Source organism: Camelina sativa, chromosome 2 (genome assembly GCF_030686135.1).
Source record: "Camelina sativa cultivar CO46 ecotype springtype chromosome 2, ASM3068613v1".
Lineage (NCBI taxonomy): Eukaryota > Viridiplantae > Streptophyta > Magnoliopsida > Brassicales > Brassicaceae > Camelina > Camelina sativa.
In genome coordinates, this window is record NC_141881.1 from 19,946,167 (window position 1) to 19,961,303 (window position 15,137).

At 33.4% G+C, this 15,137-nt stretch overlaps 2 protein-coding genes and 1 long non-coding RNA gene across 6 annotated transcripts; 2 read left to right on the forward strand and 1 right to left on the reverse strand.

The window, feature by feature from the left end:
• Positions 1-1,281: 1,281 nt before the first annotated feature.
• LOC104726286 (protein EXORDIUM-like 3) lies at positions 1,282-3,147 on the reverse strand. The gene has a single exon (XM_010445119.3). It carries the CDS (start codon positions 2,671-2,673, stop codon positions 1,660-1,662), a length of 1,014 nt encoding a protein of 337 aa, XP_010443421.1. The 5' UTR covers positions 2,674-3,147; the 3' UTR covers positions 1,282-1,659.
• A 2,970-nt stretch (positions 3,148-6,117) lies between these two features.
• On the forward strand, positions 6,118-8,177 carry LOC104726296 (uncharacterized). Of its 4 annotated transcripts, none has more exons than XR_015580808.1 (6): positions 6,118-6,352; positions 6,482-6,613; positions 6,704-6,764; positions 6,865-6,978; positions 7,104-7,340; positions 7,716-8,177. It is a non-coding gene; the product is annotated as an uncharacterized LOC104726296 (long non-coding RNA). The 4 variants fall into 4 exon arrangements; XR_015580810.1 differs by having other exon boundaries at positions 6,728-6,764; XR_015580809.1 differs by having other exon boundaries at positions 6,123-6,352; positions 7,713-8,177.
• Positions 8,178-11,683: 3,506 nt separating this feature from the next.
• Positions 11,684-14,912, forward strand: LOC104726306 (protein CLAVATA3 INSENSITIVE RECEPTOR KINASE 6-like). The gene is made up of 4 exons (XM_010445139.3): positions 11,684-12,339; positions 12,944-13,204; positions 13,307-14,170; positions 14,253-14,912. Exons 1-4 carry the CDS (start codon positions 11,898-11,900, stop codon positions 14,732-14,734), a joined length of 2,049 nt encoding a protein of 682 aa, XP_010443441.2. The 5' UTR covers positions 11,684-11,897; the 3' UTR covers positions 14,735-14,912.
• The last annotated feature ends 225 nt before the right edge of the window (positions 14,913-15,137 follow it).

Consider the following 15,137-nt stretch of genomic DNA (forward strand, 5'->3'; position numbering starts at 1 on the left):
TGAACTCATTAACTTCACTTCTTATTAGAAAAAGAAAAAAAAAGCATCAACCTTGCTCAAGTAACACACCAACTAATCAATACTTGTGAATTCAATGTAACGATACGTTATACGTAGAGCGTCCTTGTTCAAAGACCACCATCAATGTATCTTTCAAATACAAGTAACGGCGTTGAATGCAATAAACTAAATACTGACTAAATTACAGGCGTATGCATTCATGATTTCATGTACTAAAAATTGTTATATACTTATAGCAAAACTAACAAAACCCTTATGATGAAAAAACTGCTTGACGAGTTCCTTTTACATTTTTTTTTTCTCTTTATCTTTTTCTCCAATTTCATTTTCATACATTAAAGACACTTTAATCATGTGAATAATTTGCTCTCTTTTACTTTGGACTGAGAGAATGGTAATTGTGTTTCAGACAACTTGTCTGACTGTGGTAAATGTTTATGTGGTGCTTCTACTCTGTGAGTGTAAACTGTAGTAAGTTTTTTTCTTTGTACCATTTCAATGTGATGAATCATGAAACTGACACCTCTAAAACAAGATTGCCTCTGTGAAAAAAAAAAAGTAAAAAACAAAAGTAAACAACAAGATTGCCTCAAATCAGGGTAAATAAGTTATGATTGTCTAAGGTGAAAAAAAAAATCCAAAAAAAACAAACATTAAAAGGACAATTATGTTAGGTTTGGATCTTTCACCTACCCTTCTTCTCACACTCACACTCCTCAAAAAAATATCTCCTTACATATCATGATTTATCCTCTTGTCTTCTGTTTTCGTTTTCTTACACTTTTTTTCCAACTTGATGGTGTCTTCAGAAAATATCTCCCAATAAATTCCAAAAACACACATAAATATTTACTTAACTATTAGACCCAATAAACTATATGCTACATTAATATATACATCTTTCTGCGCTAGCTCCAAACAGTTTTACATAATCTTGACATTAAACCCATTTACATACATAATTTAAGTTTATGGTTTACAACTAACTATGTCATTTGGATTTCGAGCTATGCATGATGAACATAAGCGTTCTCACGAGGATTATAGTTTTAGAACAAACAAAAACACAAAAACTTATGAGATTAATTATTGTCTTTGCGGACAGTGCTCTTCATCTAATTACATTTGCCATAATCCTCATATATGGAATAAGTTTGGTTATCATGAACAAATTGAAAACTTTTTTTTCCAAAATATTAAAATCAACGTTTATAATTGCAAATTTGCAATCATTATGCAATGTCTGAATTTTCGAAATGATTAACGAAACGAAAACCAATTATATTAATAATTAAAAAGATAACTTTTGTCTTTTTTTTAAGATAACTCGTGCAAAATTCAACCCAATTGAAATAAACTCATACTTAATAAGCCTTTAGATATATTTCGCATTAAGACTGGATTTGTTTCAACAAAAAGAAGAAAAGGTAAGCAACATATGTGACTCTTTTTTCACATAATCAAACAACTTAAATAACACTATCATTTAACTAATTTTTTTAATAATGCATCGACACACAAGTCCCATTCTTGATCATATTTTTCCCACATCGTCGAGCTCATATTCAAAAAGACAAAATTACCCTTCCCAAAATACAAATTAAACACAAACCAAACCATTTCACTTCACTCTCGCTACTAATCAAGCGCATTGGGTCCGGTACAGTAACTAACCACGTGGCTCCATAACCACTGGATCAAATACCGCCGTCGGATCCCATTTACATTATACGTGGCACCACGGTGATCGTTCAACATCTGTCCTGTGTACGAACCACCACCTCCCGTTCCATAAATACCCTCACAAAGATCCGCTATCTCAACCGGAGCCACCGGGTCGGGTCCTGCATACCAAGCGTTAACCAACGGATTCGTCGCCAGCTCAGCAATCTCATGAGCTATCACACTTATCATCCCATCTACTCCGATGTCGCCGTTCGGCGATTTAACCGGTTTTAATCCCGGTATATACTCCGGTACAGCGAACGGATAAGCACAAACCCCGGGACAAAGCTTCGCCGAGTTCCCAACCCAAGCGTACGGCAACGTGAATCCAACGATCGACGGGAACGTGAAGTAGTGAAATCCGCAGACCTGGCCGCAAAAATCTTGGACGTAGACATCATCGGCGGTGAGGAGGAGATACAAACCGCTTTTGGGATTAACCGGTAACGGTCGAGATCTAGAACCGACGGCGGATTTGATCACGGACTGAATCGATAACCGGGTAAGAGATTTACCGTGAGAATAAAACCGGTCGTTTTTTTCTTCGCCGAGACGAACCGTACCGGTAATGTTAGATCCGGTTTGGTCTGTGTAAAGCTGTACGGTTTTCCACCAACCGGAAACAGAAGGGTGTTTGGATCCAACGGCTGAGATAGAGTTGATGAACTCGCGGATGATTTTTTTCTGGGATTTTTGCCACGTGCCGTACCAGATTGGGTGGACGGTGATGTTGTTGGTTAGGACAGGACCCATGTGGTAACGGAGGCGAACGAGGTTTGATGAGCCTTCGAATTTTTTAGAAGAGCCGAAGATTTGATCGGAGCCGTTGGTTTTAGGTGGGTATGGACGGTATCCGATAACTTGTGCCGGTGATGTTAAGAGCACCGTAAGTACTGTGAGGGTGAGGATCACCGGAACTGAATGCATGTTTTTTTTTTTTAAGGGATTGGGTGAAAAAAAAAAAAAGTAAATAATAATTGGAATGAATGAGAGAAGATGAAGAAAAATTAAAAGAGAAAAATTTGAACTGGTGGACCGACTTGTCTGAAGAGTAGAGATATGGAGTGTCAAGTAAGGTGTATATATAGCATTATTTATTTCATTTCTACATTTGTTATAAAATTAAAATCTAATTTGCTTTTGGCTCATTCATCCCAAAATAGAGCTTTTTAATTTGTTTGTTTTAGATGGAGGTTTAGGACTTCTAAGATTGCTTTTGGTAGCCACAATATCTTGTGGTATGAGTTTGTATCGTTTTTGTTTGTATCGTTTTTGTTTTAATTCATTATATAATGTGGTTATGAAATATGGTAATGAAAATGGGATTGGTATTTCAACTAATTGATGTGTTAATGAGTAAAATGGAATTTTTGATTAAAATTATAAAAAAGTGTAAGTAGAGAAAATAATAAGAAAAAAATGTTGTAAGAATTTAAGGAGTAGAGAATGTGCATAGAGAAATGGGGTAGAAAAATAGAAAAAAAAAAAAAAGGGGTAATGGAGGACAGTTGAGAGAGATGGAAAAAGTGAGGTGGACAAGTAGGACCTATAATAATAACACGCGGCGTCGTTAATAGCCGTCCGATTCTTTTTTCATCTGACGTTATCGATCAAACCCTCGTTTTTGTTCTTTTGGTTTCCCCATTGCGCGGGAAATCTTATTCGTTTTCTTGCAAAGGGTAAATATGAAATTTTCACTCTCAACTATTTTCTCATTTTTTTCCTGAGGTATGGACCTCACTTTTCAGAATTACTAATATATTAAAAATAAAATAAAAAGGGACCACCACGAGTTTTGAAGAAAACACTCTTTGTAAGTTTAAAAAGAAAAAAATTGAGATGTGTATTTGTTGTTATTTGTCGTTTTTGGGCAACTTGAGAAGATAGTAAATGAATAGGGAATATCGTCGTGAACTAATAAGACCACTAATCACTAAATTGGCTTTTTTGTTTTTAATACCCAAAAAGATGTTTTGTGTTTTCAAGATTACTCTTATATTCTTTTCCGTCTAAATATATATATATCGGTGCGACATGTTGTTTGAAGAAGTCAATGACACATCAAATTAGGCTTGAAGATAAGGCGATATGTATATCGCTTTAATTTTTCAACACAAACTTTGGTTTGATATAGCAGTTCTGTTACTTGTGGCGATTGGTATCGTGTCATCACCAACGATAGTTTTATGTGAATGTGGCGTGGAGTTTTTTTCACTCCTGATATGAAGTTGATCGGACGTTAATTAGTGACAGGCTTCGGAACATGGTTAATGTTACTAGATAAATGACTAATCAACACCGGATCATTGAGAGAGAATGACCGTAATTAAATTAGTTGAAACCGATTTAAACAATAAACCTTATTAAGCTTGAATATATAGTTATTTTCCCTAGTTGTGGATCATATATCCCTCTCAAAGCTGCTTTCTAATACTTTTGCTTTGGTAGTTGCATGGAATGGCTAGCTTGAAAACATTTTTGTTCTTAAACATAAAAATTAATGCCATTCATTTTTAATGTTGTGGATGGCTTAAAAAAAAAGTCGTGATGGCTATCAGCAATAGTATGCAAGATTGAAAATCCTGTCACCCAAACAAGTAGGCATGCTATGATCCAAATTAATGAGGCATTTTTTTGGCTTTAGCTAATTTTATTTTAAGAGTTAGCATCAACAATAATAAATTAAATAACGATAAATTTGATTTAGTCACCTGTATGTTCAATACTATACAAGAGGATACACCATCCATTAACTCACTCAATATCATAGTTAACCTGAAAGTCTTGAACCCTAAGTCCCTAACAGGCAAAAGCACCTATCTAGACTTGTGGTTTTACGTAGATACCAAATGTCCACGACTACAAGTTCAGAACTCCATTATATTATAAATCTCAATAATGCACTATGGTAGGAGAAAATTTGGCAACAAGTAGCTAGCTAAAAAAACTAACCACGATTTCTACACCATAGCTATATTCCAATTTTCTTAATTATGATAAATTAACGTCAGAATTTTCTACGTTAGTATTGCATAAAAGAACCAAAAAAAAAAGAGTTAAAAAAATAGGGACACATGAGCACGGATGCTACTATATACGAGGTGGTGCTGGTGTGAATCACTGTATCCCATAAGTGCCGTAATTCGCATTTGAAGTTTCCGATGAGAATATTTAGAATTTCGGTTTGTATATTTTACTACTATTTTTCACCATTATAAAAACCATCACAAAACAGAAAAAAAATACATTAGCTGTTCGTTTTGGTTATATATTCCGATAACCAAAAAAGACATTTAAAAAATCGGATATTAGCTGTTCGTTTGTCCTCGTCAGCATATTCCACTAAAATCTACGAACAAAACATCGATTATTATCTTTTGAAAATTTTATTAAAATATTATCCGAAATAAATATGAGAAAATAAGAAAAAAACAAATAAATGAAAAACAAAACCTGGGAAGGATAAGGAGGAATGGGCCCTGTCTCAATCGCGGAGCGAATTGCGCGGCTCTCATGTCAATGTTTATTGATGTGAACACTTTTACTCTACTTTTTATTTTTAAAACTAGAAAAAAAAAAACTTAAAATTATTGTTTTTCATTTATTTTGTAAAATGGGGGGGAGTTGTCTACAAAAATAAAATCCAAGTAAAAGTTAATAAACAAATTATTATTATTATTTCCTTTGTAAAATGGGGGAGTTTCTCTATAAAAATCCGAAAAAATTAAATAATACTTCATATATGTATATATATAGTCAGCAAAGCAGTAAAAAAGAATCGTACAGCTGAGATTGAAAGCACTCTGCTCAAAATTGGTCCACTGAAAGTTTTTGAGGGGGTCTCACTTTAACTTGGTTTACACTGACGTTACGGTGACACAGAAGGACAACCACTGACGACACCTGGCATGTATGTGGATTTATACGCTGACCTGGCACATTGACTCCTTGTTTTTCTATTGACACGTCATCGTAGTGTGAAAGAGACAGACGTCGCGTGAATTTTGCGGGACTCTTTTTTTTTCCTAACTCCAGCGCGTGAAGGATACGCTCCGGTCCATCATCGATACTTTTTTGTTATGTTTGGTCGTGTGCATTAAATTGGTTTCATAATGTAAATTTTGTGTAGACATTAGAGTTGGTGTTTTATAACTATTTTGTAACGTACAATTTACCAATTGACTTTCTTGACAATGAGATTTTCTTTTCACGTTTTCACATTCGTGAATAATTGTGTATCAATACAATAAAACTACAATGTTTCTTTCCAGGTGATGACACCTCAGTTTTTGTACTAAGAAGCTGATACATCAGTAAAAATAACTAATCAATTAAATTATAACAATTAATACAGATCATCTATAATTTGCTAACCTATCAAATAACATTCTAATAATCTGAAATTTATCGTAAAGGTCCCAAAATCTCAACAATTCGGAATCTGATTTCTCAATTCTCGTTTCACCGTGTTTCAAGAATTCACCACCACTCTGTAGTAATATGATGTGTGAATTAACGATTTTGGTGTTCTTATACAATTTACAATCCGTTCTTGCTCAAGTTTTGCTTGAAATTTCAGAACCATGTAAAGCTATATTAGTATGAGGTAGAGATCCGGAAGAGTATATTCCTTATATTAATGAGTTTCGATTGCGTCTGGAAGTGATGAATCTGTCGAATTAGGTTAAGTTGAGATATTTTTGGGTTTCTTTATTTTATTTTTTCTTTCTTTCAGCTGTTGGGTGAAGATGGATCATCAAATTGGATATGGTGTTGAAGTGACTGGGTTATCTCTATCTGTTACTGAGAAAGATCTTATTGATTTCTTTTCTTTCTCTGGTACAATCGAATATATTGATATTGTCAGGTAAACAAACATTACTTCCAGACAAAATTGGTATTTTGTGCATATTCTGGATTCACAAAATTAAATCTGCTATGTTGTTAACGAGACTAGGTCGGGTGCTTATGTGATGTTCAGGGATTCTTATTCTCAAGAAACCGCTGTTGTACTCTGTGTAAGTCTTGTTTCGATTTTATTCACATTTTTCTTTTTTTCTTTTTGTGTGTCTCTTGAGTATGAATAACTCGGTTCGTTGAAATTCTTGCTTTCTTCAGAGCGTAACGATATAGGATCAGCGTGATTGCATTACTCGTTGGGGACAACATCACGAAGAGTTCGATTTCTGGAATGCGACTCCGCGGGGTTTTGAAGATGAATCATACTCAAATGTATGAAACTCTTTTTTACACATCTCTCAGTTTTGATCTTTCTGTGTTTTATTAGATAGTAGAATCTTACACTCACTGGTTTCATATTTGGTCTCATTTCTAAAGCTCATTCGTTCTTCAATCAGGTAGCCTCATGCTCAACGAGGCGAGTTCAATGCTGGAGAAGCTCAAGAAGTGGTGAAAACAATGCTTGCCACAGGATTCGTGCTAGGCAAAAACGCTTTAAGCATAAGTAAAACCTTTGACGAATCCTACGGTGTATCAGCTGCAGCGATGGCTAGAGTTTCCCAATTAGAGCAAAGGATTGGTCTCATTGACAAAATCTTTACTGGACTTGAAGCTGTCAGAATGATCGACCAAAGGTAATGTGTAGAAAACATAATTTGTATTCGATTTGGTGTGTCACATTCTAGATTCTCTGAATTTTAAAGGGTTTTATGGTTTTAAGGGCTTCTTAGAAGCTTTTAGCTTCATTTTGAGAAACAGTGGTGAGGTTTTGGGATTTTTGTTTCAAGTTCGAAGCTTTCTTTTTTAAAGGGAAATTTGGATTTTGAATCTTATCCAGTTTTGATCGAAATCAGTGAGAGTTCTTTGAGTCCTTAACTGTAGTTTCTATGTACTAAAGTTATTGACATAAAAAGCTTTTATCTTTTGGTTCTTGAACTTATAGTTGATGTAAAGACTCTCTTGCTCTGCTTTTTTTTTAGTGTGATTTGTATAGCTTTTTGTGGCAGTAGATTGAATCAAGGAGTTGAAAGTTTTTAAAGATTTTGAAAGTGTTTTAGAGATGGATGAGAGTAATCATGGAGGGTCATCAAGCTCACTCCCACCTTTTCTTACAAAAACATATGAGATGGTTGATGATGCTTCATCGGTTTCGATCGTCTCGTGGAGTCAGAGCAACAAGAGTTTCATCGTTTGGAATCCACCGGAGTTTTCTAGAGACCTTCTTCCGAGATTCTTCAAGCACAATAACTTCTCGAGTTTTATCCGTCAGCTTAACACATATGTAAGTGTTGGTTGGTCTTTTGTGTTTTGTTTGTTTGATTTTGAAACAGTCATCTTCTTTGGTTGGTTTAGTTTAGTTTGGGTTTTTGTATTGTTTTGAGTTTATGTTTATTTCACTTTTCTGTTAAATAATTGTAATTCTTTATTTAACTCTACAATTTTTGAATAATTTTATGTAATTGTTTATTTAAGTTTGCAATTTTTATTTACAGAATTAATATTAACAGAAAAATTAAATAAACTAAGTGACAAGAACAAGTATAAATATGTAATATGTTTTAAGAGATAAATTATGTGAGATTAAGGAGACAAATGTTGAAGTGGCTAAACTTAAAGTACTAAGATCTATCAAGAAAATTTACAATGTAGACATCAAAGAGTAATCTATCTTACTATTTTTGAGGGTTTGTAAGTGAGAAACAAATCAAAAACTAAGGGTTTGAAATTCCTAAACTTATTTTTAGGGTAATAAAATTAAAATATATTCAACAACTAACTTTATGAAATCAAAAATTCAAGTATCTAATAATAACAAAAAAAAAGTCACCATTAAAATTATCAAAAATTTATGAAATTTGATTTCAAATAGCATAAATTTATGAAACTTAATTTTAAATAACATGTATTAAATTATGAAATCGAAAAAAAAACAAAATATAACAAAAATAAAATAAAAATCCAATCCCGCGGCATAGTGCGGGTCTAACCTAGTTTATCTAATTAAGATATGTGCTAATACATACAATAGGTAGCTTAGCTGGATTGGGTTCTTCGTTCTTGTACGATATGTTTTTTTTCAGAGATTTATATAGTTCATATGTCAACATTTAGACTATTACTAGTATTCAGGTCTGGAAAAACTAATAATCATCCGCTCTTTACCAATGTTTACATTTCATTATTTTAGGCTTTTAGCTCTATTGTGTGACAAGAGAGACCTACTCATGCGGTCATGCCCACACAAAAAAATATCTATGTAAAAATCGTGTGGATACGGTGAATATATATATCGTGAGTTTTGCTGTTTGGACCTTTTGTATTTGCTATCAATATTTTTCACTCAAGAATTTAATTTTAATGTATTTGCTTATTTTGAACTTTTATGTCGTAAATGTTGGGATCAATAATTTAAGGTGACAGAGGCGTGACCCACATGAATGATTTATTTACACAGCTTCGGTTAAAACGATTTAAACCACAAACAATTTAATTTTTGTTTGCCCAAGCAATTGAAATAGATAATGTACGCAGTACCATATATATTTATAAACCACGAGTAGACAATATTTTTTTTTCTTCTTTTTCGACATATTTCAGGAGATCTTTTCGACATAATATAGCTCTTGGAACCAACCTACTAGTTCATTTTACTATGAAAATCTTGTTTATATTATGAATATATCTTATTCGAAGAAATCATCAACCCAAATGATTGTATATCTTCAATACAAAAGTAAACTTTTATACAGATTCATATTTATTTTCAAAAAAAAACAACATCAAGTTATAAACCCAAAACGATCACACCAGTATATCAAGGAGAAATAAGTTTCAATTATGCAAAAAAAAAAAAAAAAAAAGTTTCAATTATGCATGCATAGCATGGCAAGGATTTCTTACCTGTGCTCAATAGCAATTCTGACGCAGAAACAATGTTTTTTGGGCCTTTTATCATTTTACTAGAGCCCAATTTTATTACTCTTGCTTCACGCAATATTGTTTACAGCCCAATTTCGAGAACATGATTCGATTTAGTCTAATTGTTTATTACAGTACTTTTTATGATTTGCGAAAATATTAAAGGAAATAAAGTAATGATACTTTTGTGAATATCAATATTCAGCATTAATTTTGGTTATTTAATGGCATTCGTTTCCAAAACAGAAAACAAATACTACATTACAGTTTGTACATAAAAATCAGATCCTTGAGCATTTATAAATCTTTCCTTTAATTATTGTGTTTAAAATAATTTATAATTCGAAAATGGGTACTTATTTTTATTTAAGGGATGAATGAACTATGATTGAAATTTGTAAGTAAGAAAATTGGGACAAAAAATATCAGAAACCAAATTTAAGACCCATATATTTATTTTCTATAATCAAAATTTATCACAACTCTGACAAGAAAAAAGTTTTTGGTAATTAATAAATACAATGATTAGATTTTCTCAATCAGATCACATCTATTGTTTCTTCTACCGCTAATAATCTGAATTATATCAACAATTAAGTTACAATTATATTTTCAATAAAAATTTAATATCCCCTATATATTAAAAGAGAAGCATTTTTGAAAAAAAACTGATGTGTTGTCGTCAGAAAATTTTGTGCCCAATTTATTATTTACCCTTAATATTCTATAATATTACATAATACTGCCATTGTTATTCAATCTATCTACAGAACACAATATTTTGTTCCTATAAATTCTAAACTTGGTAAATATTATTCAAATATTAATAAATATTATCTCCTACATGTTTTTGAAATTATTTCAAAACCTATGTATTATAATATAATAAAAAATTATCACATGAGATGTAAAAAATATATATTTAAATCATATTTTCAAAAATATAAATAATATTATTTCTTACTGTTTAAAATTTTTTGACCAAAAAAAATTAAAATTAATTTTGAATAAAAGATATTGGAGAAATCTTTAAAAAACAATTTGACGGCATCTTAAATTTATTTTAAACTAAAAATATTAAAACTTATGCCAATCCTAATTTTCAGTTTTCCATATAGAAAATTTATGATATATAAGACTAACGTATATTAAAAATTCCATAATTTCAAAATTAACATATGAGAAAATATAACATCTTATATATATATATATATATATATATTATTTCTAAAAGATTTCGAGGGACAGGTTATTATAGATAAAAAAAAATTATATCCCTGATGGAGTATGGCTACCGGGACGGGTTTGACCTGCTTAAGAATTTAGGTCATTCGTTTTGAGAAGTTTTAATCTTTTTTATGGTTTTTATCTGTTTTATAATTTACAAGTTTTATACAATTCTGATTAATCATTAATTCGGTAAACGTTAGATCCAGGTATGTTGTTTTGTGAATCTTAATTTTATGCTGAAACTTTTATTATTTCAAAAAACACACACTGAATGAAACCAAACTAATATAAGTTTGAACTGTAAATGATTTAACAAATAATTATATTTATAAATGTAACACTATGTGTATATAATATATTACAAACCTTATAGTAAACATAATTTTTGAAATCAATAACGCACGTATGTGCGGGTCCGTACCTAATACTATCTTAAACAGAATGATGAATGAAAATACTTATAGTACTTTAGCCTTGATACTTGATAGTATTAGATTAGTGATTGAAGAAATATCTTTTTTGTTTTCACTTTAAAAAAATTTGTTTAGCTACCAAAAAAATATTACAGAATTTGAATTTTGTCCCAAAGAAAAACAGAAATAGAATTTGAAATATATATAAACCAAAAAAAAGAAAACAAATAGAACATGCATGCCTTCGTCAGAGTGGACCAAGACGAACGAAAAAAAGATATCATACAAACTAACTTACCATAACTAAAAACATTCTAAAGAGATCCAACGGTTCATATCAATAAAAATAAGATCTGACGATCAGCTTTAATCTATCTCTGAATCTTTAGAAACAAGAACACAAACACTCCTTTTTTAACTCTTTTGTCTGAATGGAAACAAAAGCATGCGACATCTCTGTGTCTTTATCATCTCTCTCCTCTCCTTGAAAAACTGAAACTTTAAAAGCCAGCGATGAAAGAGACGAGATAAAAAAAAAAAAGGTTTAATTCTTTCTCATCTCCCTTTAGCTTCTTCCAGCTTCATCATACACTCGTACTCAAAAGCCAAACCCTAGAAAGATAAATTAAAATGACGGCGACACAAATGCTGCTTCATCTTCTTCTCCTCCCACTTTTCTTCGCTTACTTCAGTAACCTAATCGGAGCAGAGCCCACCACCGACGAGTTACAGACACTGATGGAGGTCAAAACAGAGCTTGACCCAGAACACAAACACTTAGCTTCATGGAGCATTCGTGGAGATCTGTGTAAAGACTTTGAAGGCGTTGGTTGTGATTGGAAAGGACAAGTTTCTAACATTTCTCTACAAGGGAAAGGCTTGTCTGGTAAAATCTCTCCAAACATTGCAAAGCTTAAACATTTGACGGGTTTGTTCTTGCATTACAATGCTCTTGTCGGAGATATCCCTAGAGAACTTGGTAACTTGTCGGAGCTTACGGATCTTTATCTCAATGTTAATAACCTCTCCGGTTGGATTCCTTCAAGCTTTGGGAAGATGCAAGGCTTGCAAGGTTAGTTTTTTTTCTTTAACTTTAATCTTATTCATCGATTAAAATTAAAACCTGTAGTACTATTTAGCAATGTTAGATCTTTGGTTTGTGCAAAGTACTTGTTCCAAGATTAATCAAGGTTCAATGGGAGATTTGAAATCTAGAAATCCGAGCTCCTTGTTTTAGGGGTTTTTTAGTTACTTCACTATTGAATAAGTTTTGAATTGGTAGATGAACTTTAATGCTTTTTTATGATCTGTCTTCGAAAACGTCATTTTCATGTCTTTTTGATAGGATTCTTCTTTTTGTAATTTTCCTCTAATGAAGAATAGTCAATAAATTTATTGCTCACTTTAAAAGATACTAGTACAAACTTTGAATTGGAACCATTATTTGCTTACTGGTCCCAACATAACATGGCCTTGAATTGAAGATACTTGTACTTCTCTTGATTTCATCATTGTTCAATTAGATCGTTGATTCAATTACTCCAAAAAGATTTATATTTGAGATTGAAGTAGTAGAAGGACCAAGTTTCTAATTCTAGAATTCAGTAAGACAAAACTATGTTTCTGATATTGCTAAGCTGATCTTAATTCTAAGTTTGGTCTGTATTGTTGTGTAGTTTTGCAGCTCGGTTACAACAATTTGACAGGGTGCATTCCAAGGGAGCTTGGTTCCCTGAGCAACCTCAGTGTTCTTACTCTTCAATCTAACAAACTCACGGGAGCTATACCCGCGAGTTTAGGGGATTTAAGTGCTCTAGAGCGGCTAGATTTGAGCTACAATCTCTTCTTTGGTTCTGTACCTGAAAGGTTAGCTAACCCTCCTCTGCTTCGAGTTCTCGACATCCGCAACAACTCTCTCACTGGCAGTGTACCTCCTGGTAAGACAAGTGATTCCCTCATTTGTTATGTATATGTTAAGACTTATTTGTGTAGTGTTGTTTCTCATTGTGGTTTATGTTTTCTTTGCACCAATTTGACAGTACTGAAGAGACTTAATGGAGGTTTTGCTTTTGATAACAACTCGAGGTTATGTGGAGCTGAGTTCCCCTCTTTGAAACCTTGCAATGGCTCAGCTCGTCTTGGAGCCAAGCCATTCGGTGCAACTGTGACCAATGTTCCATCCCGAGATATACCACAATCAGATATTCTCCGGTTACCTTGTAATGGAACAAACTGTAATGCTCCTCCAAAATCTCACCAAGGTGCAATCCTTATTGGTTTGGTTGTCTCGACCATTGCCTTGTCTGCTGTTAGCATCCTCTTGTTCACGCATTATCGTAGACGCAAACAGAAGCTTTCAACCGCTTATGAAATGTCGGACACCCGTCTCAACAACTCCGTAGTAGGAGGCTTTAGGAAGAACAATGGTTCTCCATTGGCCAGTCTTGAATATACCAACGGTTGGGATCCACTTTCAGATAACATGAACCTCAGTGTCTTTGCTCAAGAAATTATCCAGAGCTTTAGATTCAATCTTGAAGAGGTTGAAACCGCTACACAGTATTTCTCAGAAGTGAATTTGCTTGGCAAAAGCAACTTCTCAGCGACTTACAAAGGAATCTTGAGAGATGGTTCTGCTGTAGCGATCAAACGGTTTAGTAAAACCAGTTGTAAATCCGAAGAACCTGAGTTCTTGAAAGGACTCACCATGTTGACGTCTCTGAAACATGAAAACTTGGCAAGACTTAGAGGTTTCTGCTGTTCAAGAGGCCGTAGAGAATGCTTTATCATCTATGATTTTGCTCCCAATGGTAATCTACTGAGCTATCTTGATCTCAAAGATGGTGATACACATGTTCTTGATTGGTCCACAAGAGTTTCCATCGCCAAAGGCATCGCAAAGGGTAAGCCAATTTCTTAGTGTTCTTGATTCCTTCCCTCCACTTGATTTTATTGTTTGCTTATGCTTTTCATGTTTGTGTTTAGGGATTGCTTATCTACATTCATACAAAGGAAGCAAACCCGCATTAGTTCATCAAAACATCTCAGCGGAGAAGGTCCTAATCGACCAACGATACAATCCACTACTCTCAAACTCAGGTCTCCACACGCTCTTGACGAACGACATTGTCTTCTCTGTACTCAAAGACAGTGCAGCAATGGGCTATCTCGCTCCAGAATACACAACAACAGGACGTTTCACGGAGAAAACCGATGTTTACGCTTTCGGGGTTCTTGTGTTTCAGATTATTTCGGGGAAACAGAAAGTTAGGCATCTTGTTAAGCTTGGAACTGAAGCTTGTAGGTTCAATGATTACATCGATCCAAATCTTCAAGGAAGGTTCTTTGAATACGAAGCCACAAAGCTAGCTAGAATCGCGTGGCTATGCACTCATGAATCTCCCATTGAAAGACCATCCGTAGAAGCTGTTGTTCTTGAGCTCGGGAACTGTAGTAGCTGTCTCTGAGAACTCTCCTTGAGGCCAGTTTGTGATGTACCTTAGGAATCAAGGAAGGGTTTGTTAGTCACCTTTTCTTTTCTTGTTGTTTAGGGTTAAGAAAATGTGCTTGTTCCCTTTCCCAGTGACGTTTTAAACTGTTCGATGTGTTGTACCTTTTGTTGGTATGATTTGTTCTGTTAAGCTCTTCAGCCGTAGGACAAGACAATTACATTAACTTAAAAAAAAAAAATCAGTAGATTGTAGATAATTATGGGTACTTCGTCTTATAGATTGAAGCAATGGGCTATAACACGAAGTACCATAATTATGGTCCTTCCACATATTTATTGAACAAAGTCCTTTTAATTACATTTTCAAAGTCTAATTACAGTATTGTCACCATAAAGAAAACTCAAAGAATATGTTCAAA

Coding starts and splice junctions, on each gene's coding strand:
- LOC104726306 (XM_010445139.3), top strand. CDS start 11,898: ATGACGGCGACACAAATGCTGCTTCATCTTCTTCTCCTCCCACTTTTC. Junction 13,205..13,306: donor CACTGGCAGTGTACCTCCTG/GTAAGACAAGTG, acceptor CCAATTTGACAG/TACTGAAGAGACTTAATGGA. Junction 14,171..14,252: donor CGCCAAAGGCATCGCAAAGG/GTAAGCCAATTT, acceptor GTTTGTGTTTAG/GGATTGCTTATCTACATTCA.
- LOC104726286 (XM_010445119.3), bottom strand. CDS start 2,673: ATGCATTCAGTTCCGGTGATCCTCACCCTCACAGTACTTACGGTGCTC.